The sequence below is a fragment of the Salarias fasciatus genome, chromosome 13 (assembly GCF_902148845.1).
Source record: "Salarias fasciatus chromosome 13, fSalaFa1.1, whole genome shotgun sequence".
Taxonomy (NCBI): domain Eukaryota; kingdom Metazoa; phylum Chordata; class Actinopteri; order Blenniiformes; family Blenniidae; genus Salarias; species Salarias fasciatus.
The window spans coordinates 21,622,176-21,647,113 of NC_043757.1; the positions used below are offsets into that span (position 1 = coordinate 21,622,176).

Sequence of the window (24,938 nt, forward strand, 5' to 3'; positions counted from 1 at the left end):
GACTGGCAACATAAACAATTTTCCGGGCGCTACCGTAAGGGAGGAGAAGTAAACTAAGTCGTGGTTTGTAACACGAATATAGGCCCACCGCTGGAATGTGAGGGCGATGGCCGCCACTAACTCGTGCGAGTCAAACTTTCGGACACTTTGGGAGCGCGGAGCATCATGTCGAGGAGAGGAAAGTATGTCTGCTGTTCAAAAATGGAGAGCTGTCCTCCGGTCCGCTGAGCTGAGATAAAGATGGGAGCCAGCGCTTCACTGTCACTCTGTGTAAGTTCAGAAAAAAATAATGTTCACTATCCACTGGCAGTATAAACATCTGTTTGCTGCTTTGTAAATGGTTACCAAACTAAATGCACTTTATGTGGAACTGCATTACTTCCTGTAAAGAGGAATGGCAGACTGTTTAGTGAGTAGAAAAGTGAGCTGCCTCTGTTAACTCATGTCTCAATTAACTTAGTATTTAAGTATCCGCTTAATATATTGAGAGTGCTTGTTTCAAGAGATGATCAACTGCAGCTAATTTGATGACATTTTGTGGTCACTGCAGTTCAAGGTAAATTTCCTCAACTCCTAAATAAATAAATAAATAAATATAGGGATCAACAGCCCATAGTATATTCATTGCTGTGTATTTTACTTTTTTTAATGTAATATTAAAATTAACAATTTAACGTGGTAATAATGCTTAGTTGAGATACAGTGTTAAAATCAAGTATGGTAGAATTAGTAATGAATAGGGAAGGCTTCCACTAGCACTCTGGAACACATATTGTCTCTTGTAGTGTTTTAATCTCCAACACATGCAATCCTGTTTCATGTCGCCTCATAATTTGTCTTTTGTGGACAAGTCAACTTTTTTACACTTTATATTGATGCACAAAGAGAGCAGTACCTGTAATTTTATTACATGTGTCATATAATGACAATAAAGCTGTTGTATTGTGTTCTACTTCACTATCATACATAAGGTTGAAGTATATTATTTTTGAAATATAAGATCAAATAATAAAATATCAAATGGTTTAAAAAAAATAACTTTTATTAAAAAAAAAAATGTTCAAAAGATATTTATTTGTGATTACATGCAGAGTGATGCAACTTCAGTGAGAGTCCTAAGGTCCAGCGCTAAGGTCAGCCCAGAGCCCGTTATTCCCACGCTGGTTTCAGAGCCTGAACTGACGCCCAGGTGTGTGTTTGGTGTTGCTTTGGAAACACTGCAAATGCACGGACAGATGGTCCGCGGAATACCCATCGTACTGAAGGACATGGTGGAGTTCCTGGATAGGAATGGTAAATGAGGCATAATCTCTCTTCTTATTTTACACCTTTTCTATGAAACCATGTTTGTTTTTCACCCTCACAGTGCAGCTGTGTACACCATGTGCATATGTACAGACCGAATGTGTTCCTTTGTCATAGGGTTGCACCATAGAGGTCTGTTTCGCCTGTGTGGGTCTGTTGCACGAACCAGGCAGCTGAGGCAGCGGTGGGACCACGGAGAGCGGGTTGACCTGGAGCTTGAGGGAGATGTTCCCACAGTGGCCTCACTCCTCAAACTCTTCCTACGGGAGCTGCCTGTCCCCATAGTTCCCGAACCCCAGAGGAAACAGCTTGTTCTGAGTCTGACAGGTACTTGGAAGATTACTTGGCGTCTTGGGATAAACTGATTTAATTCTCCTTCTCAGTATAGATTTGTAAGAAAATGAAGGAACATAAAAGAAAAATTAAGATGTCTCAAAGATATTGATTACAAATAGTGTTGTGCAAAGATGCTGAAAACTCTTGAGCTTACATGGTTTTCCTTCACATGACTCTATTAGGCTCAATTCATTCTGACACATGGCTGGACAAAGAACAAGCAATCTTCCAACAGATGGTGTAAACCCCGAAGACTCTGGATCTTAACAGTCAGTCTGGGATTATGCAAAGAGGCACAATCAGCTGAGACAGCTTTAAATCCACAAATTGACTGTGGCAAGTTTTCCGAAAAGCTTGAAACAACATACCTGCCTTCAAGAACAGTGAAAATCATGGCCAAGTGTACAGTGCATGATTAAATCAGTGCAAGCAAATGGTGATCAAACCGAGAGTATTCTGATGTATCGTGTCATGCACTTTATCCAGAAAAACAATAATTCACTCACTGAAATATCGTGGCTTCTTACTGTTTGAAACCTATGTCTTAGTAGACTTTGGATTTAATATTTAACTTAGTTATGGTGAAGTTTTAATTTAAACATGTGGTGTCTTCCTTTCAATATCTTTAAATGTCAAGACTGATAAACGTGAAGTCTCTTTCATCATTTTATAAAATCATCTAATTGTGATATATCAGGTTATATCTTCAAAGATGCAGAAAAATGAATTGAAATTTCATAAAAAATGACTTTTGTGGTTTTTCTGTGTCCTAATTTTCAGGATCTGCGGATGTGGCGGAGATGAATCAGAGTCTGAGAGAAAACCTTTGCCACTTCCCCGATATCAACATCACTGTTTTGTCCTACCTCATCTGCTTTTTGTCCAGAGTGGCTGCTCACAGTCAGTCAAACCATATGCCTGTGGAAAACCTGGCCACTATCTTTGGGCCCTGCATCTTCCAGTAAGTCACTGTTTTTAATCCCACATTGAAATCTTCTCTTACGCCTTTCATTCATAATCAACCTTTCAAGTGTTATTCCGTGTCTTTTTTTTTTTTTTTGAGAAGAAGGAAATGGGTGTGGATGGTGGCTAGAGCATGGCACACAGAAATTCAGACAGTTCTAACAGAAGTCATCGGCATTTTACCGGGTGTTTCTCCCTTCCTGTTTACGGAGCTCAGTCATCACTATAAACAAACCCGAGTCCTCAGGGAGAAGAGTAAGTTTCTGTCAGTGTTGAAAGGACTTATTCTTAGTCAGCAGCCTTTGAACTGCTGTCCGATCCCTCAATCCCCGCCTCGTCTGTGTCGCTGATGATTTCCCTGAAAATTAACGGCACGTCAGTGGAATGTGGTACAACTCACGCCATCACGTTCTGTGCTTTTGGAAGGAAGCATCACATCATTGCAGCTGAAGGATGAGACATTACTTGTTATTTGGCAGCAGGTGTCTGGAAATGGAAATGGTTTGGAGTTATGGTAGCTTCATAGAATTGGAAATTGGTTTGTTGTTTCTGCTTCTTGTTCCAGGAGAATTTGAACAGAAATAGAGGAACCAACAAATGTTAGAAGGAGGATTAAAGTGAGATAAATGGTGCTAAAAGGTATCTACGTAGTAATTATAATAAAACGTGTCAGGACAACCCACCCACAGACAGATCTTACTGTTTTTTGTATTAGTCTAAGATATCAGTCATGGCTACTGAGATTGATAGAGAATTAAAAAAAAAGACCTATCTTGTCCTAGTTTTATTCTTTTACACTGTTGTTGAAATGTTCTTAACAAATAAAGCTGCCTCATCTTACTTATTTACCAGATATTCCAATATAATTCAAAGAGCTTCATATACTTTTGCAATTAGCAATGAGAAAAGTAATTAAAGTTAAATATAAAAAAAAACAATACAATACAATAAAATAGAAAACATAGAGGCAATTTAAAGTGAAAAGTGCAACATGAAATAAATACTTGCTTTAGGCAGCCTCAGAAAGAAAGCTCTGTACCTTGCTTTTAAAAGAACTCAGAGTTTTAGCCGCCCTGCAGTTCTTAGGAAGTTTGTTCCAAATATTTGGTGTCTGCAAACTAAAAGCAGACTCTGCATGTTTGTTTTTTTGTCTGGGAACAGAAAGCACCTTTGATCCAGATGTCTGGATGACTCGTGATCTGAGATGTATTTTGGGACTAAACCAGCCAGAGCTTTGTAGATCAGAAGTATTGTAGTTGGGCTGTTCTATAGCTTTATTTTGTCTCCATTATGGTTTTGTGAAACTGACTAATTGTGAGATATCCGGTCATAAGTTGAATTAAAATGACATTTTAATGTGATTTAAAAAAATTTCACTTAAATTGTTTTTTCTTACCGTAATTTTTAAGTATCTTTCACTAATAATGTCATGTATGTCAGAGCACTTCATTCCTGAAAAGTTTTTAAAAATACTTGGTAGTTTCCGCATAAATACTTATATGTTTTATAAATTTCTTCTTGATAAACTTAAAGGATAAAACAGAATACTTAGAAACTGTTTGACCCCCAGATTTTTTCGATGATGTACCTTCTATTCTCTGTAGCACTTTGAGGTGGAATTATGTACCTCTTTTTAATTTTAGTTTTAGCTTTTGTTGCTTATTGCCGGACTCACTGCTCCTCATCTTATCTCCACCAGTTTATTTTGACGTCTTGTCTCGACAGACATTGTAGCGCACGTTGTTGTCATGCACCATGTGTGACAGCCTCTCCACCAGAATTTGCCCCTGTTATTCATACATATTTGTCACCCAGACCGCTTTTTAAACAGCCCGTTCCCTTCCTATGCATCTGTTATATAATTCATGTGACAGACTGCTTGTGTCCCATCACTCCCAACTGACCGGCTCTCCCTTGTAAACATGTGTCTATTAATACTCACATTTCTCACATTCTCTCAGCTGGGCGTGTGCTGCATTAACCTTCAGCCACCACGTATGCACTGGATGAGACCTGAAAAAGATCGGCTTGGGTGATGTCTGTGACAGCTAGGCATATTGCAAACACATCGCAGCTCACATGCAAACACGTGAAGGCCTTCTATTTTGGTGAGGTGCTAATCACCTGCCTCTCATATGTAAATAAGAAGCCTGGCATAGCTTCATCTCTGATATTCAGAGGAGAGGTTGTTGATGTTGAGAAGGCCTTTGCAGGTGTTTCCTGTACAGTTGTTGATCATTGCCAGCAGGAACCACATTTTCCTGTGTGGTCAGGTCATGTCAGTTTACAGCTCTGTTGGCCTCCGTCCACTAGGTGGAGCCCTTCTCCTGTATGGTTTGGGCATATGTGATGTTTCTGACATTGTGTTGTCCCTCTCCCTGCTCTTCACACAGCGTACCAACAGGACCCAAGATGCTGGAGGAGCAGAGTGTGTGTAACGCCCTGTTGCTGCATCTTCTGAGGAACCACATTGCTCTGCTGCCTGTCCAGACAGAGAACTCAGTGGATGGATCACTCGCCTCCTCTTCGCCCCCACCTCCCTCTCTCTCCTCTCTTTCACATTTTGAGGTAAAAAGCATTATCTCTTGGCCCAACATTTTAATGCTTCTTCACCGTCGTAATTTTGCAGCAACTGATGCAAATTCAAGCCCTCATTGTTTGTTTAACGCTTTGAGATTATACTTTAGGCAGCATCAGAACACCAAGAAACATCTTTAGTTTGCAGCAAAAGAAGGCAATCCTTTAAATACTAACATTATTTATGAATGTTTGTTTTCAGCAACTCAAGTTTTGAATTGTATTTTAAATTTCCAATCAAACACCAAATAATGGGGATTTCAAAAGAATGTTGCCACACACACAAAAAAAAACTGTGTGTCTGCATTTATTGGTACACTAAACATGAATATAAAACTGTTTAAGCAGGTGAATGAAAGCCAGAAATTAAAAAAAAAAAAATAAAGCAGTTGTATATTAGTGTGTGGAGCTGGGATCAAGTCTATCACTTCAGACCCTGAGTTGGATAAAGTGGTATAGAAGATGGATGCATGGAAGCTGTATCGCAAAGACATTATATAAAACATCATGTGATTAGTGAGCAAGGAAAACATCTGTGTTATTGTTACAGCAATGATTGTTTTTCATGAGTCTACAGTTAGATTCTAATTATGAATCTGGAGGAACATTTTTCCGTCAGTCGACTTCTTGAATAATACATCTTAAAAACAATCAGAATATCGTGAAAAAGTTCTACATCTTTTGTCACTCATTTCAGAATGTGAAACCCAAATATTATACAGATTCATTACACATAGAATGAATATTTTAAGCCTTTCTTTCTTGAAATTTGGACGATTGTTCCTCAAAATATCTCAGAAAATTAGATTTTATAAGAGATCAGTAAGAAAGGATGTTGTCAACATAAATGTCGGGCTTCTTAAAAGTATGTTCATTTCTTTGCACTCAGTACTTGGGCCTCCTTTTGCATTATTTACTGCATCAATGCGGCGTGGCAGGAGTTTTTCCAGATTGTTCCTGAATGTACTGTGTGCCGTTGAAGTTATTTTTGTGTAATGCCTTGTTGTTGTTATTTATTTCGCTTGTCCTCACTTGCCTTTGTTGTTGGCAGGTCGAACCCAGCAGCTGTCGGCCGGAGCGCAGCGGCGTGGGCCGGCCGGAGGAACTGGCTGCCTCAGCGACAGCAGTTAACACCTTCGAACAAGCAACACAGATTCAGCCTGCAATCAACAGGTACTGTCATCACCGAAAGTTGTGAAACTGCACCAAAGGCGGAATGAGACGATGTTGGATCCGTTTGAGAATAAATGTCATGCATGAATTCTGAATTCTGTGTGTATAAATGAGTGAGATTGTCTGAAGTCCTGAGTGATTGTCACTATAAGAGACTCTGCCTGCCTGTTGACCACACAGCTGCCTGTCTGGCTGTGCTTTGCTGTCTTAAAACACCTCGAAACTGTCACCGAACTCTCCCCTTTAAATATGTTACCCAGGGCGAGTAATGACGAGCTGACCTTTCAGTGGCATTTCACTCCAGTCTGCATCATTTAGTGAGTTGTCAGGTTGATGGTTGTGTCACTGGTGAAGTTTATGCTGAAACGTCATTCTGAAGAAATCAAGGCTGATTTTCAAAGTTGCTAAACGTTATCACATAGTTTTATTTATGCAACATCTTAGTTTTTGACCCCTTTTAACACTGGAACATTTCTTTAATGATATCATTGAGTCCTCGGTAAAGCTTCAAGAAAAGAAAGAAACGCTCACCAGTGTGGAATAATAGCGTCTTCAAGTTTCACTCAGCTTCAGCTGTTATTATCTTTTTACACTAATCCACACCTATTCAGTAGGGAAAGTTGTTAAAAATTATTTGATTTAGGTTACTTTAAGGTGCAGTTTGCATCTTCTCCTTGTGGGCTTTCTCTGGATACTGATATTGCTGCTCTGTCTAAATTTCCTGACTGTGAGTTTGACTATTTTACTATTTTCTCTTGCAAGCTGTCTTGGTTTGAAATCTGCATTTTTTGTATAGATGTGTCTTTGCCCTCCTGATACAGCGGGCAGTTGGAAGCACATCAGTGCTCAGTGGCTAACCCGCCACATGCCTTTACTTCACAGACTCCAAACTACATTGCATTATATTCATTTTGTCGATAAGATTAGTCAGTGAAAATTGTATTTTAACTAGAAAAATTTGCAGTTCCTGAAGAAACTGCAAGTGTGAATGCTGAGCTGAAAATGCTAAACTGTAATGCAGAAAAACTGAATAAGAAAAGGTGAAAAACCCTGAAATAAAGTTGAAAAAGGTAGAAAAACACTGCAAAAAGTTGAAAAAGGTTGAAAACACTGCAAAAAGTTGAAAATTGTTGAAAAAGGTTCAAAACACTACAAAAAGTTGAAAAAGTTTAAAAACACTGCAAAAAGTTGAAAAAGTTTGAAAAAGGTTGAAAACACTGCAAAAAGTTGAAAAAGTTTGAAAAAGGTTGAAAACACTGCAAAAAGTTGAAAAATGTTGAAAACGGTTAAAAACACTGCAAAAAGTTGAAAAAGTTTGAAAACACTGCAAAAAGTTGAAAAAGGTTGAAAAAGTTTGAAAACACTGCAAAAAGTTGAAAAAGTTTGAAAAAAGTTGAAAACGCTGCAAAAAGTTGAAAAAGGTTGAAAACACTCCAAAAAGTTGAAAAAGGTTGAGAAAGGTTGAAAACACTGCAAAAGGATAAAAAAAAGTTGAAAAAGGTTGAAAAAGTTTGAAAAAGTTTGAAAACACTGCAACAAGTTGAAAAAGTTTGAAAAAAGTTGAAAAAGTTTGAAAAAAGTTGAAAAAGTTTGAAAAAGGTTGAAAACACTGCAAAAAGTTTAAAAATGTTGAAAAAGGTTGAAAACACTGCAAAAAGTTGAAAAGGGTTTACAAAAAGTTGAAAAGGTTGAAAATTTTTGAAAACACTGCAAAAAGTTGAAAAGGGTTGAAAAAAGTTGAAAAAGGTTGAAAACACTGCAAAAAGTTGAAAAAGTTTGAAAAAGGTTGAAAACACTGCAAAAAGTTGAAAAAGTTTGAAAAAGGTTAAAAACACTGCAAAAACTTAAAAAAGTTGATAGAGGTAGAAGGAGCAGTGGAGTCAGTGTCAGAGTAACAGAGGATCAATAGAGCTCCAGTCTTAATGGAAAAATCCAGACTCATCAAGCAGCAGCAGCACAACAGGTGTGTCTGTTGCTATGGAGACCAGCTGCACAGCAGCCATGACAGTGAATCAGCACTTTTTAATGGAGAGCGCATGGTTGAAGAAATGGCATTTCTCGGGGACCGAAAGGCGAAATTGAAAAAGATTTTCACACAGTCAGATTCAGAAGCCTTTCATGAATTTGATGGTGCAGGAATCATGTCTGTAGGATCATCCATTCAGCCACGGCGATTGTGCGAACACGAGTGAAGTTTTGGATTCAGGCGTCTCCAAAATGCATTGGAGCGGATGGGAGAAAATTCTGCACTCTCCTCAAACAAATGCCTCTGGAGAGAGAACCGTTTGAGATAGAGACAAAGTGACTCAATTTGACGAGTCACAAGAAAAATTCCTACGTTTTGTGGGGTTATTGTGCAGATTGAGCCAGAAATGTGGCCGTACGGATGAGAAAAGAATTTTTTTTTTGGTTAAAATTCAGAGCCTCCCGCACTCTAAATTCCTTTCTCCCACTCTAGCTTTTCCAATACACACCCATTATAAACTTCAAAAACGGCTGAAATTCTCTCCATACTTAAAGGCTCACAGTTTAAATTTGGTGAAAGATCTTGAAATGATATTACATACCTGAATAGAGGACAAAAATGCCTACGTTTTAAAGGTTAAATGACATCTCTGCGTCAAAGTATGACAAAGTTTTAAGGGTTCAAAGTTGAAGGAGTTGAAAGGTCAGTTGAAGGGTTTTCCCATCCACTTCAATGTTAAAAATAATTTTAAAAAGTTGAAATATTTCAAAAAGTTGAAAAAAGTTTAAAAAGTTTAAAAAGGTTTAAGAAAGGGTTTAAAAAGTTGAATAGTTTAAAAGTTGAATGGTTAAAATCGGTTAAGATTTGAAGGAGTTAAAGGGTTATAAAGTTTTAAAATTTCTCCATCCGTTAACATGGGGCAAAAAGTTGCACAAAAGTTGAAATATTTCAAAAAGTTTAAAAGGTTTTAAAAAGCTAGAACATAGCAGGAATGTCCCTAAAAAGCTGCACATTTTGATACTCGAATGGTTGAAATCGGACAAAAACTGTAAGAGGAGTTAAGCGTCAAAAAACGGCGGAAGAAGTCAGAATAATAATACTAGAAAAAATTTGCAGTTCCTGAAGAAACTGCAAGTGTGAATGCTGAGCTGAAAATGTTAAACTGTAATGCAGAAAAATTGAATAAGAAAAGGTGAAAAACCCTGAAATAAAGTTGAAAATGGTTGAAAAAGGTTGAAAAACACTGCAAACACTTGAAAAAGGTTGAAAACACTGCAAAAAGTTGAAAAATGTTGAAAAAGGTTCAAAACACTGCAAAAACTTGAAAAGGGTTGAAAAAAGTTGAAAAAGTTTGCAAAAGGTTGAAAACACTGCAAAAAGTTGAAAAATGTTGAAAAAGGTCGAAAACACTGCAGAAAGTTGAAAAAGTTTAAAAAAAGTTGAAAACACTGAAAAAAAACTTGAAAATGTTGAAAAAGGTTGAAAACACTGCAAAAAGTTGAAAAGGGGTGAAAAAAGTTGAAAAAGGTTGAAAAAGTTTGAAAAAGGTTGAAAACACTGCAAAAAGTTGAAAAAGGTTGAAAAAAGGTGAAAAATGTTAAAAAATTTTGAAAAAGTTTGAAAACACTGCAAAAAGTTGAAAAAGGTTGAAAAATGTTGAAAACACTGTAAAAAGTTGAAAAGGGTCGAAAAAAGTTGAAAAAGGTTGAAAAAGGTTGAAAACACTGCAAAAAGTTGAAAAAGTTTGAAAAAAGTTGAAAAAGGTTGAAAACACTGCAAAAAGTTGAAAAGGGTCGAAAAAAGTTGAAAAAGGTTGAAAAAGTTTGAAAACACTGCAAAAAGTTGAAAAAAGTTGAAAAAGGTTGAAAACACTGCAAAAAGTTGAAAAAGTTTGAAAAAGGTTCAATACACTGCAAAAAGTTGAAAAAGTTTGAAAAAGGTTCAAAACACTGCAAAAAGTTGAAAAGGGTTTAAAAAAGTTGAAAACGGTTGAAAAAGGTTCAAAACACTGCAAAAAGTTGAAAAAGGTTAAAAAAAAGGTTGAAAACACTGCAAAAACTTAAAACAGTTGATCGAGGGAGAAGGAGCAGTAGAGTCAGTGTCAGTAACAGAGGATCAATAGAGCTCCAGGCTTAATGGAGAAATCCAGACTAATCAAGCAGCAGCAGCACAACAGGTGTGTCTGTTGCTATGGAGACCAGCTGCACAGCAGCCATGACAGTGAATCAGCACTTTTTAATGGAGTGCGCATGGTTGAAGAAATGTCATTTCTCGGGGACCGAGATGTGAAATTGAAAAAGATTTTCACACAGTCAGATTCAGAAGCCTTTCATGAATTTAATGGTGCAGGAATCATGTCTGTAGGATCATCCATTCAGCCATACCGATTGTGCGAACACGAGTGAAGTTTTGGATTCAGGCGTCTCAAAAATGCATTGGAGCGGATGGGAGAAAATTCTGCACTCTCCTCAAACAAATGCCTCTGGAGAGAGAACCGTTTGAGATAGAGACAAAGTGACTCAATTTTACGGGTCACAAGAAAAATTCCTACATTTTGAGGGGTTATTGTGCAGATTGAGCCAGAAATGTGGCCGTACGGACGAGAAAAGAATTTTTTTTTTGGTTTAAATTCAGAGCCTCCCGCACTCTAACTGCCACTCTCCCACTCTGGCTTTTCCAATACACACCCATTGTAAACTCCAAAAACGGCTGAAATTCTCTCCGTACTTGCAGGCTCACAGTTTAAATTTGGTAGAAGATCTTGCAATGATATTACATACCTGAATAGAGGACAAAAATGCCTACGTTTTAAAAGTCAAATGACTTTTCTATGTGAAAGTATGACAAAGTTTTAAGGGTTCAAAGTTGAAGGAGTTGAAAGGTCAGTTGAAGGGGTTTTCCATCCACTTCAATGTTAAAAATAATTTTAAAAAGTTGAAATATTTCAAAAAGTTGAACAAAGTTGAAAAAGTTTAAAAAGGTTTAAGAAAGGGTTTAAAAAGTTGAATATTTTAAAAGTTGAATGGTTAAAATCGGTTAAGATTTGAAGGAGTTGAAGGGTTTCAAAGTTTGAAAAAATCTCCATCCGTTAACATGGGGCAAAAAGTTGCACAAAAGTTGAAATATTTCAAAAAGTTTAAAAGGTTTTAAAAAGCTAGAACATAGCAGGAATGTCCTTTAAAAGCTGAACATTTTGATACGTGAATGGTTCAAATCGGACAAAAACTGTAAGAGGAGTTAAGTGTCAAAAAACGGCGGAAGAAGTCAGAATAATAATATTAAAGAGAAACAGGAAAATAAAGGTGTGAATGCCTTCAGCATTCACACAACTAGAAAAAATTTGCAGTTCCTGAAGAAACTGCAAGTGTGAATGCTGAGCTGAAAATGTTAAACTGTAATGCAGAAAAACTGAATGAGAAAAGGTGAAAAACCCTGAAATAAAGTTGAAAAAGGTTGAAAAAGGTAGAAAAACACGGCAAAAAGTTGAAAAAGGTTGAAAACACTGCAAAAAGTCGAAAAATGTTGAAAAAGGTTGAAAACACTGCAAAATGTTGAAAAATGTTGAAAAAGGTTGAGAACACTGCAAAAAGTTGAAAAAGTTTAAAAAAGGTTGAAAACACTGCAAAAAAAATTGAAAATGTTGAAAAAGGTTGAAAACACTGCAAAAAGTAGAAAAAGATTGAAAAAGTTTGAAAACACTGCAAAAAGGTTGAAAAAGTTAGAAAGACTGCAAAAAGTTGAAAAAAGTTGAAAAAGTTTGAAAAAGTTTGAAAACACTGCAAAAAGTTGAAAAATTTTGAAAAAGGTTGAAAACACTGCAAAAAGTTGAAAAATGTTGAAAAAGGTTGAAAACACTGCAAAAAGTTGAAAAATGATGAAAAAGGTTGAAAACACTGCAAAAAAAATTTGAAAATGTTGAAAAAGTTTGAAAACACTGCAAAAAGTTGAAAAGGGTTGAAAAAAGTTGAAAAAGGTTGAAAAATGTTGAAAAAGGTAGAAAACACTGCAAAAAGTTGAAAACTGTTGAATGAGGTTGAAAAATGTTGAAAACACTGCAAAAAGTTGAAAAAGTTGAAAAAAGTTGAAAAACTTTGAAAAACTTTGAAAACACTGCAAAAAGTTGAAAAAGATTTAAAAAAAAGTTGAAAAGGTTGAAAAAGTTTGAAAACACTGCAAAAAGTTGAAAAGGGTTGAAAAACGTTGAAAAAGTTTGAAAAACTTTGAAAACACTGCAAAAAGTTGAAAAATGTTGGAAAAGTTTGAAAACACTGCAAAAAAATGAAAAAGGTTAAAAAAAGTTGAAAAGGTTGAAACATTTTTGAAAACACTGCAAAAAGTTGAAAAGGGTTGAAAAAAGTTGAAAAAGGTTGAAAACACTGCAACAAGTTGAAAAAGTTTGAAAATGGTTGAAAACACTGCAAAAACTTAAAACAGCTGAAAAAGGTAGAAGAAGCAGTAGAGTCAGTGTCAGAGTAACAGAGGATCAATAGAGCTCCAGTCTTAATGGAAAAATCCAGACTCATCAAGCAGCAGCAGCACAACAAGTGTGTCTGTTGCAATGGAGACCAGCTGCACAGCAGCCATGACAGTGAATCAGCACTTTTTAATGGAGTGCGCATGGTTGAAGAAATGGCATTTCTCTGGGACCAAGAGGTGAAATTGCAAAAGATTTTCACACAGTCAGATTCAGAAGCCTTTCATGAATTTAATGGTGCAGGAATCATGTCTGTAGGATCATCCATTCAGCCATACCAATTGTGCGAACACGAGTGAAGTTTTGGATTCAGGCGTCTCGAAAATGCATTGGAGCGGATGGGAGAAAATTTTGCACTCTCCTCAAACAAATGCCTCTGGAGAGAGAACCGTTTGAGATAGAGACAAAGTGACTCAATTGTACGGGTCACAAGAGAAATTCCTACGTTTTGAGGGGTTATTGTGCAGATTGAGCCAGAAATGTGGCCGTACGGACGAGAAAATAATTTTTTTTTTGGTTAAAATTCAGAGCCTCCCGCACTCTAAATTCGAATCTCCCACTCTAGCTTTTCCAATACACACCCATTGTAAACTCCAAAAACGGCTGAAATTCTCTCCGTACTTGAAGGCTCGCAGTTTAAATTTGGTAAAAGATCTTGCAATGATATTACATACCTGAATAGAGGACAAAAATGCCTACGTTTTAAAAGTAAAATGACATGTCAATGTGAAAGTATGACAAAGTTTTAAGGGTTCAAAGTTGAAGGAGTTGAGAGGTCAGATGAAGGGGTTTTCCATCCACTTCAATGTTAAAAATAATTTTAAAAAGTTGAAATATTTCAAAAAGTTTAAAAAGGTTTAAAAAGTTTAAAAAGGTTTAAGAAAGGGTTTAAAAAGTTGAATATTTTAAAAGTTGAATGGTTAAAATCGGTTAAGATTTGAAGGAGTTGAAGGGTTTCAAATTTTGAAAAAATCTCCATCCGTTAACATGGGGCAAAAAGTTGCACAAAAGTTGAAATATTTCAAAAAGTTTAAAAGGTTTTAAAAAGCTAGAACATAGCAGGAATGTCCTTAAAAAGCTGAACATTTTGATATATGAATGGTTCAAATCGGACAAAAACTGTAAGAGGAGTTAAGCGTCAAAAAACGGCGGAAGAATACAGAAGAATAATAATAAAGAAACAGGAAAACAAAGGTGTGAATGCCTTCAGCATTCACACAATAAATAAAAATTAGGAATCCCACGCAGCTGCGTCATCTCAGGTGCATTGCATACAGCACGGACCCGTGGGAATGTTCCACCCACATATTAAAGAATTTTAAGCTGAAAAATCTGTCAGACACAACCTCCAATAAGAAGACGTGCTGAGCCAGCGTCATATTTTCCCCACTGTTTATTTGTTTTTAGCTCACAAAGAGCAAACAATTATCAATCATCTTTCACCAGCAGCTTCCCACTCTCATCTGTTCTGTGAGAATTGAGGCGCTGCAGCATTTTAATAAGTTTGTTGCCTTCTCGACGCATTGTCTGAAATCAATGGTACACAGCTCGTCCTCTATATCAGTGCAAGGTTAGATTCTTCAAATACACTATGTGGTCAATGTTGAAATGTGAGGGGGTCAGAATACCGCCATATTTTCTCCAACTGCACAAAATCCTCATGGAGAAACAATTTGGTCATAACTTCATTATGAAACAGTTCATTTTTTTATTGTTTTTTTTTTTTTTTTTTTTGTAACTCCTGCATGTCTCAGACTGACTGTCACTCAGACGCTGAGCTTCCTCCAAACATGACCAGCATTTGCAGTCTGTTCTTTCTTGACTCTTTATGTTTGTGATCTACATTGTTGATTCTAGTCTAATTATAGGTACAAAGGATTTAAATTTCAAAAAGTTTGTTTTCTACGTCTCACCATTTACAGCTTTGATTCCAAAATAAAAAAAAATTTAAAATCAACAATATATTCCAGTAGATGGCCATGCATGCCAGTGAAATCATGTGTTCCTGAAATACTCCTTTTTTAGGTCAGATTAGAATATCAAGGCCAAGAATCACATTATTGCTAAATGAATCATCTTTCCTCCAAAGTCACAGTTTTTTCAGGAATTAAGCAATAATGAATCATGAACAAATATATTAATCTTGTTATTTTTGTTTTTTTGGTCAGTTTCTCGCTTGTCTTGAGTTCTTTGGCCTACTTCCATCCATAATGCAGCGCCAGAGCTGGATTAACCCTAAATATGACCAACCGCTTGTCTCCATGAATTCATATTTTGCCTGTCTGTGTGCACTCTTGTAAGCAAGCGTGTGGTCATGGGTAATGGAAGTGGGTGGGTCAGCTCTCTGCCTGCGGGTGTCACTCGCGACCATTACGTCCTCATCGTCCGCGCTCCCTTCGCTACGTGCCTTCAGTTGCCGCCATTGCTTTAAAGCAGCAAGCTGCTGTCCATCACGTGAAATCTGTACGACAGGCTGCTGCAAATTCAGGATTTTTTGCAAAGGATGTTTTCTTGCCTCATCTGCTTCAGCATCAGTGACAACAGCCATGGAGCTCCAGCCCTCCACAAGTGAGTGAGCTACAGCAAAGCTTGATTTAGACCCAAACGAAAGATGCGGCTACTTTGAGGATCATCAGTGCTTAAAAGATATTAATAGTATGGTTGTATCTACCAACGAAGAACTGTATTGGCAGAGAAACCATTTAAGTATTACAATTCGTGACATGTGCTTTTTGCCTGTTTTTGTATTTATTTATAATCCACTCTGTTGTTTTTGAAGGAACCATTCAAGCCAAAACATCTTTAGTTTACTAATGAGTTGGGATTGTTTCTTCTAAAGAGTTTTATGAAGCATGCCACAGTGTAGAACTTCTACATCAGCTTGAATATGGATCAGTGTGTATTTGAGTATTCACTCATTTACAATTACCATGCAGTGCATGAGTGATGCATTGATGTATTTTACATCTTGAGTAGCTTATCGAAATGCTCCAGATACATTTCAAAGTATCTATAAAACGGCAAAAACCTCACATAGGGCCTTATAGTGCTTATAGAGATTGATTTCATCCCTGAGTCTGGGGCTGCTCTGTCATCCAAACAGCCCCTAAATATGTATTTGAGGCTAATTCGGGACTTCAAAATGGCCTGCAGATGTGAATGTGAGGGAGTATATTTATGTGTCTCTGCTTGTTTGCACTGTGATGGACTGGTGACCTGCATCCTGCCCTCATCCACAATCAGCTGTGAGCTCCACTGCCCTGTGGCTATAAACTGCACCAAGCGGTAGAGAAGACTGATGGGCGATGGATAAAGGCTTCATACAGAAATGTTCAAAATTGAGGTTGTAAAGCACTCACAGCTGAGATTGTGATTTTGTTTTGATTTAATCCTCAAACCTGACATTTGTAGTGGCAGTTTAGCACAATTATTTCCTCTAAAAGTGCCTCCTTTGACCACCGTCTCTTTATTTTAATGATCATGTGTTGTTTTCCTCTTTTAAAACTAGTGTTTTCCCTATCATCCTCCCCCTTCTCTCCATCTCTCCATAGCCCTGACACACCGGTGCAGGCTTGTGAAACCAGCTCTGACGTCAGCGCTGACATTCACAGGCTGATTTCAGACCAGAGGGCTCTGGAGGAAAGCGGTGAAACCTTGGAGACCGGCTGTGTGCTCTTTTGCCCCGCTGACCCGGGGCCAGAGCAACATTTGCCGAGCACATTATCTCAGAGTGTCCAGAGGGAGCCGCTGCAGATGGATTGTACCACCCAAGGGTAAACATTAGTAATATGTGTGTCATACTGCTGCGAGATTATTGGAAAATTAAAATAATTTCTTCTTTATTTTTTTCAAAAAGTACATTTTGGAATTGTGCATCATTTAATACTTTTTTTTTTATCAACAGGACATACTTACAACTCAGTTCCACACCAAAAAAGAGAAACAACGAAGAAAGAGACTTGGAAAACGACAGAGAGACACCATTCTTGTCCATCACAGATTACTTTTCCACGGTGTGCACCATTGTACCACTGTGCCATTGATCTTAGCTGTTGTCTTCTTGGTTTTAACATTTTGTTTTATTTTGTCTGACTCATGTTTTCAATGCATTCAATCCACAAATTCCATAGCTTTATATGGATGGATGGACAGATGGATGGATGGAGGGATGGAGTGTTTTGAAGGTTGTATGACATGTGCTAAATGGTTTTTCAGGCTTCGACTGATCCAGTGCATACCTCAGACTGCTATAAAGCAAATGAAGAAAGCCAAATCCGAACACAGAGCGAGCGCACAAGAAGGTGAGAAGAAAGACACTTCTTTAGGACAATAGATGATCAACTGTTGTTCCACTGATGTTTCTTCTGCTTTTTATTTTTATTTTTAGCTCCTAGTTTATATTGTTTGTTGGATAGCATTCAAATGACATGACAATGAAGTATGTAAAAATTCAAAATCAACATAGTCAACAGTTTGAGGTTTTGGGATTAAAACAGTAAAAACTTAACAGCAGTAGTGATGTGAAAGGAAGCATATTTGTAGTATTGTACTTCATGAAGGTCAGCGTGAATTCCCTCTAATTTCCCGCTCTGGTTGTTTTTGTCTCCCTACGCTTGTGTTTTATTCCACTTAGCTCATTTCATCTCTGTGCCTCACAGTCAAGTGGAAAAGTAGGTTATGGGAGCAGTGTGCTGCTCACAGTCGCGCTTTTGATATGATTCCAGTCCAAATAACACTGACTTGCCACGGGGCCTCACGTGGAGCGGACCAACCCGCTAGATGAGACTGACCGGGCGCGGTAGCATGCAGACTTGTTGTTTGCACTCCGTCCACAGAGCAAGAGGACAAGTTATCTCTCTCATGCCTCATTAATGTCAGACATGAGTAAGGCCTAACCCTAATGACGGTGCCAGATGAGTCCTGGCCACAGAGCTACAGCACGATCTGGTGTGTGTGTGTGTGTGTGTGTGTGTGTGTGTGTGTGTGTGTGTGTGTGTGTGTGTGTGTGTGTGTGTGTGTGTGTGTGTGTGTGTGTGTAAGCAGATCTGTTTCAGGATTGATTATAACAGAGAAATCATGGCCTCATTACTGTGGTAATGCCACGTGTAGATTAAGAAAAAACTGCTTCATAAATATTTGATATGATTTAGATTAATTCTTTTCAAAGGATTGTACTGCATATTTTCAAATTATATCTGTGATTTTGTTTTCCAGTGCACCATGCTTCAGAGAGTACAGAGACAAGGCAAATGACAAAACCAAAGAGTCGGACTCGAAGGTAAACTGGCTCCCATTTAAATTCTGCTCCTTCATGGCCCTGCAGGTATTCTGTTATGACCCAGTCTGAGCATCGGTGAAGTGAATTTATTTTTAGTGCTCATTTAAAAATAACAAATGTTGACCAAAGTGCTCTAAAGACACCAAAGAGAAAAGTAAGCCTCGGGCCTGCAGGCCAACAAAACGTAATGCTCTAATGCACTTAGAGACCCAGCGTGGACAGAGAGAAAGAGAGCCTAAAAGTTTTGTGAGTTCATCTCAGATTTTTAGGTCAGGAAGAAAGTTTTACCTTGATCTTTCTGCCATTTTAAAAGAGAAACAGCAGCCAGACAGACTTTTCAACTGGAGTTTACCCGATGAAGCCAAAATGATGAAATATACGTAAAAGACGAGGATGTGATGATCTCTCCATATGTGTCATCATAAACTACATTTTCTGTGCCCACATTGCTGTGTGTCACAGTGTCTCACTGTAAATGAGATTGAATCAGTGGTTATGCCATCTATGTCTTCAGAGGAAAAAGAAGAGTAGAAGGAGGAGGGTGTCGTAGTTCTCCTGATTGCAGAGGCAGCGGCGACAGCTGTGACGTACGCTCTCCTTCCTCCCGGCTCTTTTTAGATACACAAATGAACGGCGCCTGCGGCGCCACAATGCCTGATACCGCCGGTGATTGTGCACACCTGCATGTGTATTTGGAGGTGTGAGTTTGCCCGCCTGTGGGTGTCTCGCTTCAGTAATAATAGCTCCACTCTGCACTCCCCCCCATCCTTCCACCTCCTCCTTGTGACGCACAAAGCTGTTTTTTTTTTTTTGTTTTTTTTATGAATGAACAGCCAAGGAGGGTGTGGGGAAAAAAAAGCCAAGCCTTGATCTGATTCTGATACTGATGATGATGATGATGATGATGATGATGGATTGTGCCAGAGCATCAAAACCACCCACATAGACACGCACGCACACGCACACATACGCACACGCACAGACACACACACACACACACACACACACACACACACACCCTCAGCTCAGCGAGGCACACAGCAGCGTGACTCCCCACAGCACCATCAAATCGGCTCCTTGCCTCAGTCTGACAACGTTGCCGTGGAAACGCCTCGCTATATACAGTACCTCTCTTTTCTCGTGCGCACGCACCCACACCACACGCAACCACACGAGCGGTATTCCCGCGCACCCTCCCCTTCTCCACGCATGATGAATAACCCATGTGGAGGCAGTTCAGAGACAGAAGAGTCGGAAACACCGGTCGAAGGAAAAGCCATGTGGATTTATGGATTCCCTCTGTAGTCACTCTCACTACTGTGAGACTCGAATGACGCTGGTATTGGGAGTGGAGCGTGCACCTTAAAGAGATCCCACACTGGATTGAGGTGAACATCGGGGGTCTGACTCACTGACCGGATGAAGGATTCCTGTGTAGGTCATTGCTTGCTGGCTGACCAGAGATGAGAGAGGAGCCACGACACAGGAAAGTCGGCTGCTAAGCATCCTGATCAGACTTGTGAGCTGCTTTTTGAATTTTGGATTTCTTAGAAAGACGACCCAACTGCTCATTTTAATCCTTCAACTCTCTGCCACGATGGACTTGAAATTCCCAAGGAGCATATAAAACACTGAAGATTCTTCAACGATTCAAGCTGCAGCACTTCTCGACAACTCACTTCGGCAACCCTGAGGCCATGTTCTGCTTCTGTTTCCAGAGCCCCTCCCTCAAGCTACAAGCCCTAGAAGCCGACTCGGGACCACCGCCAGCTCCAGCGGACCCCCAAGCTCAAGGTAGCCTCCCGGCTCTGCAACAGCCTCTGACTGCTGAAACACAGAGCCTGTGTTTGAGCCACAAGCTGCTCCTCCAGTCGCCGCCATCACCACCTGCTCAGGGTCAGCGCACAGCCGACTCCCCGCAGCCTGGTAAGATACTACTGGATACCGTGTCTCTGAACTCACAGTCATAAACATTGTTTGGGAACAGCGATGTAAAAGTCACAGTATTTCCCGAGCTGGGTGTGTCTTTTCTTGATGAGATGTGTAGCAGCTCGCCGAGGTATGAACCTGCGTTTCTCGCATCTCCTCACGGCTGCTGGTTTTAGTGTTGTCACGTCTATTTAAAGATATATCATTTATTATATATGTTTTTGTAAGTCTTAAAAAATGATGCTGTTATTAACAGAGATCTTGTTTTGGCTGAATATTAGCATTTTATATGAATAAACAAGTTGACTTTTACACCTTTTAAGCTTTTCCTCTCTTCCACTTCTCATTCATTCGTGAATTATGCCTTTATTAGTCCCACAAGGGCTAATTTACAACCCTATTATCCATTATTAAGCCTTTATATGGCACTTACTGAAGTATTTTGAGGCGTTTGCCATTTTCAATATTTAAATGTTGCTGAAGCTTATTTCTGGATCTGTTTTTCATTTTGATTTTTGATTTTTTTACTTTTTAAAGTTGATCCTACATGAAAAAAATAAAAATCTTACTATGTAATGAAAACTTGTGGGAAGTATAAAAGTGTTCAAATGATATTGTACGTCACATTTGAAAAAATGTTTTTAAAAGAAGCCCCAAATAGGATGAACATGTTCTGTCTTTGAAAATATTGTTGTCACAATATAATAACTAAACTGGATTTTTTATTCTTATTTTTTTTATCTGTAATGGTTGTAACTTAAGACAGCTATTAACATAACATGTTTATTTCTGCAAATATAATCTAACATTATCGTTAATTTTTGCTTTTTGTCTCTCTGTCTTTCAGTACAAATGTCGTCTCCACCTCTATCCGACTGCAGTCCTGTCCTCTCTGCGTACTGTGATGGATTGTCTGGAGAGGACACCCTGCCGAGCCCACCGGGGCCCAACGCCAGCCCGCTTCTCTCGCGTTTTATGACGGCTGACTGTCCCATTCCGTCTCCTCGCTGTCCCAGCCTCACCCACAGCCAGCGCTACAACCTGGACCCCGACGCAGCGCCGTCCCCGCCGTGCTCGCAGCACATCCGCATGTAAGGCCGCAGTTTCATCACTATTGAGGTGACTCATACATGGAATTGTCACGGATTTGATGTTTTTGTCACATTCGTAGGCAACAAATGGCGAGTAGTTTGAAGAAAGTGTTTGTTATCTGAGGAGGTGTTAGTGTGATGATGTTGCATCGACAGAGGAATGAATCATTTCAGGTGACAGGCCGGCGTATGTGTGAAACGCCAAGCTGACACGCACGCTTTCTGTCTCCAGGGCTCGCTTTGGTGTCCTTTCTGAGCCAGACGAAGGCTCTGTGTCCATCTCAATGCTCCACAGACACATCCACATGTTGAGGAAGAGGATCAGACGTTTCGAGGAGCGTTTTGAACAGGAGAAGCACTATAAGGTGACGAGAGCAAATCAGACTCAGACAAATTGCTCCCTCTACTGGAGGCAGAACTGCCCAAAGGCGACGCTTATTCCAGGTCATGGATACAGATAAAGCCCCCCTGCTCTGTTATTGACATCGGTTTCCTCTCTGCAGCCGGCCCATAATGACAAGACAGCGCATCCAGAAGTGGCCAGACTGATGAAGGAGCTCCTCAAGAGCCGCAAGCAGCTGAAAGGTCAGTTCTATAACCACGCACACACTCACACGGATCAATGACTGCAGCGGAAGGAAGAAAAATACATTCTTCTTCAATCAATGTTACTTTTCTCAGAGCTGTTGTGCGTCATTCTTTTTTTCTTTAAACGTACTTGCAGGAGATTTGTATGTGAAGGTGTACAATTGATAGGATAAAAACAAGCATCAGAGAGCATCACTACCACTGCTGCTTTTTAATGATACACAATTGAAGCACGAGATCAACCTGTTTGATTCTACTTTTAAAGTGAATTAAATCAATGTGAGGTTGAGCCTCCTTCACGGTGCTACAAGATAAATTCTGACGTATTGTTCAAAATGTATGGGTGGGGGGAAACTACAGTAAATTAAAACATAATTAAATATAAATAGAAAACTAAAATGTAAGTACCTGAAACTATGCTCAAATGCAATGCTGAAGAAAGTATTTCTGAAATGCTTTCGTCTATTTTCTAGAAATGAAACTGAGACAGTCAGAAGAATGGGGTCAGAAGCGTCTCAGCACCTCTGCTGGATCATGCAGGACCATTGTAGACCAGCGGGAGGCAGTCCTGACAGAAACCGAGCTGCAGCAGCTTAACAACAACAGCAACAGCAACGCCAAACCAAATGTGGAGGACACAGCCAACACTATAACTAACAGGATAAAGGAGCGGAGGAGAGAGCTGGGGCTGCCTGACAGCATCAAGGTTTGTTCTCAAGCACAAACACTGCAGTTATTGTTCATATTGGATGAAAACAAGCAAAACAACGGTGTCTAAAATCACTTTCTTATACCGACGAACTTTGCTTGTCTGTACAGGAGATGTCCCATTTCCAGATGAGCATGGAGAAAACCAACTTGCAGAAGTGTTTGCTTTACTTTGAGAGTTTGCATGGGCGGCCGGTGAGAGAAGCTTCCATCCCGTTTTGTTTTTCTGTCCTCTGAAAATGAGTTTCTATCAGTGTTGTCTTCTCATAGTTAAGTGAGCTCGTGTTTGTGTTTGTCTCTGTGCTCTCATTCAGAGCACGAGACAGGAGCGAACTTTGATGAAACCCTTCTACGATCGCTATCGTCTCCTCAAGCAGCTGCTTTCTTCAGCAACCACAGCTGTCATCACAACTATTGTGAGTACATGTTCATGGAAGAGTTGTTTAACAGAGTGGAGGATCACTCTGCCCTCCAGTGGCTGCATACAAGAGTTGCATCAGTAAAATAATTCCTGCTTTGATGGGCTTTGCTAAAACTGAAATGGAAAGGTTCGGAAATATCTCTACCCTCTTCTGTTTCAGGTTTGAATTTGATACGACAGCCTTGTGATTCCTCTGCTTATTGATGTGTCTGCACAGGAGGAAGAGGACGGCTCTGATGATGAACGCCCCAGACAGCAGCAGCAGCAGCCTCTTCGGTTAAAAATTCCTCCGTGTGTTTCCTCAGAGGAATCGCAAAGTCTGTCCAGCCTCGAAATGTCTGAAACGCCTCTGGTGTCTCCGCTAGAAGAGGTGAGGAGTCTTCAGCCTCAGATTATCACCATGGCAACGCTACACGAGGCTTCCAGGTACGGTTCGTGGTTTTCAGCATGAAGCTAAAAATAGTTCTTAGTGCATCTATTGTAAATGGCGTCAGACAGTTAAATTTAAAGGAACTGTTTGTGCAGATCAGAATTACTGGATCACCTCAGGACGGTTCGATCAGAGAAGCGGAGACTTCACCAGGCGCTGCGGGAGTTTGAGGCTCATTTCCAGACACAGACTGGCCGGTAACAGTGACCCACACAAAACCACACAAACACACAGCGCACAACCCAAAGCATCCGGCTTTACAATTTTATTTTCTCTTTTAATAAACTTGGAACATTTGGTTTTCAACAATGCCTTGTGAAAAACAAAGAAAAAACATCCACAAAAGAAATCCCATCGCAATGGTACGACAGTGTAATGCACACTCATGAAACGTTAATCCAGCACAGAGAGCTCAGGAAAGAGACGAAGAGATAAGACGTTTGCTCTGAACTGTACACATCCTTTGTTCTGTACATGTTAGTCCTCCAAAGTAAATACAGTTTCGTTTTTGTCTACAATACACACTGTACAAAGCTATCTGAGTAAGGCAACATAGGGACTATCAACCAGTTATTGAAGCTGCTGCAGGTTGTTCGGAAAACTACAACAAGAAAACAAAAGTCTTGCCTAAAGTTTGCATCTTTTTCTCCTCGTTGCATTAACAGGGCTTGTCAGAAGGAGGACCGGGGACCAATGGCGGAGGAGTACTGCCAGTACAAGAGCCTCAAAGCGAAGCTCCGTCTGCTCGAGGCCCTGCTCAGTAAACAACACGACTCAACCAAGACAAGTTGAGCTGCTCACAGTGGAACTTCCTTTCAACTTAACAGGACTTGATCCTATCTGGAAAAAAAAAGGGTCTTGTTTCATGCCATGCTCGTTAAAGTAGATGCACTTTACAAGAAGAGAGTGGATGGACGTCAATGACAGTCTGAGTGGAGAAGGCTGAATTACTGCATCCTAACCATTCATGACTCATCCTACTGAAAACTTGATGTAGCAAGTGTGTGTGTTATTTAGCACAAATTTATATCAGGGATGAATGCGCTTTAACACCCTGTTCGATTCATTTTAAGAATACTTCGTGTGTAATTATGGCACTTTTTTTTTTTTTTTTTTGCTCGCTTTTCCTTTCCAAAATACTGCTGTTTGGAAAACTATCTCCATATTTGATGTGAAAACTGCATCATATGTATATTTTTTTTAAAAAATGCTATCTTCGCAAAAAAAAAAAAAAAAAAAAAATGGTTAAGCTAAAATGCAATCAGTGAGACAATCCTGCAGTGTTTGTGCAAGTCTGTATTTTAGTCCTACATTGTGCTATGATATGCATCAAGGATTTCATAGTTGATCTAAATTGTGACCATTCGATTTACATGTTCGCCTGGGAATATAAGTAAATGTTTGGTGAACGCAGGCATGATAGTGCAACTTCTAACTGCTGTTGGATTTGTGTTCACCCTCCTTTTTGCCTGTGTGAAGTATAATCCCCCCTAAATGCCGTTGTTGACAATGTTCAGAGCTTTTGACATTGTGCACTTCTGGTTTATATAGTTTTTTATATAGCTATCTATATATATCTATATATATATATATGAATGTATCAATAAAAATAAATATTTTTTCACATTTATTCTGCTAAACACAGTTTAAGGTTCTTTCTTCCCACTGACTACAACAAAATGGGAGTGGATGTTGCAGA

The 24,938-nt window shown here is 39.2% G+C and overlaps 1 protein-coding gene across 1 annotated transcript; it reads left to right on the forward strand.

The window, feature by feature from the left end:
• The first annotated feature begins 48 nt into the window (after nucleotides 1–48).
• Nucleotides 49–24,843, forward strand: LOC115398865 (protein FAM13A-like). The gene is made up of 20 exons (XM_030105856.1): nucleotides 49–270; nucleotides 1,092–1,293; nucleotides 1,423–1,632; nucleotides 2,422–2,602; nucleotides 4,998–5,172; nucleotides 6,233–6,354; nucleotides 16,346–16,567; nucleotides 16,699–16,807; nucleotides 17,010–17,095; nucleotides 18,009–18,072; nucleotides 19,791–19,998; nucleotides 20,849–21,092; nucleotides 21,325–21,457; nucleotides 21,596–21,677; nucleotides 22,154–22,386; nucleotides 22,500–22,583; nucleotides 22,703–22,804; nucleotides 23,027–23,235; nucleotides 23,335–23,436; nucleotides 23,905–24,843. The coding sequence occupies exons 1-20, from the start codon at nucleotides 241–243 to the stop codon at nucleotides 24,029–24,031; spliced, it is 2,925 nt and encodes a 974-aa protein (XP_029961716.1). The 5' UTR covers nucleotides 49–240; the 3' UTR covers nucleotides 24,032–24,843.
• The last annotated feature ends 95 nt before the right edge of the window (nucleotides 24,844–24,938 follow it).

What these genes read in the sequence shown, in the direction of transcription:
- LOC115398865 (XM_030105856.1), top strand. Translation starts at nt 241, where the DNA reads ATGGGAGCCAGCGCTTCACTGTCACTCTGT. An exon ending in CCAAAGAGTCGGACTCGAAG is followed by an intron (nt 18,073 to 19,790) that starts GTAAACTGGCTC and finishes TTCTGTTTCCAG; the next exon opens with AGCCCCTCCCTCAAGCTACA. An exon ending in GGCTGCCTGACAGCATCAAG is followed by an intron (nt 22,387 to 22,499) that starts GTTTGTTCTCAA and finishes TTGTCTGTACAG; the next exon opens with GAGATGTCCCATTTCCAGAT.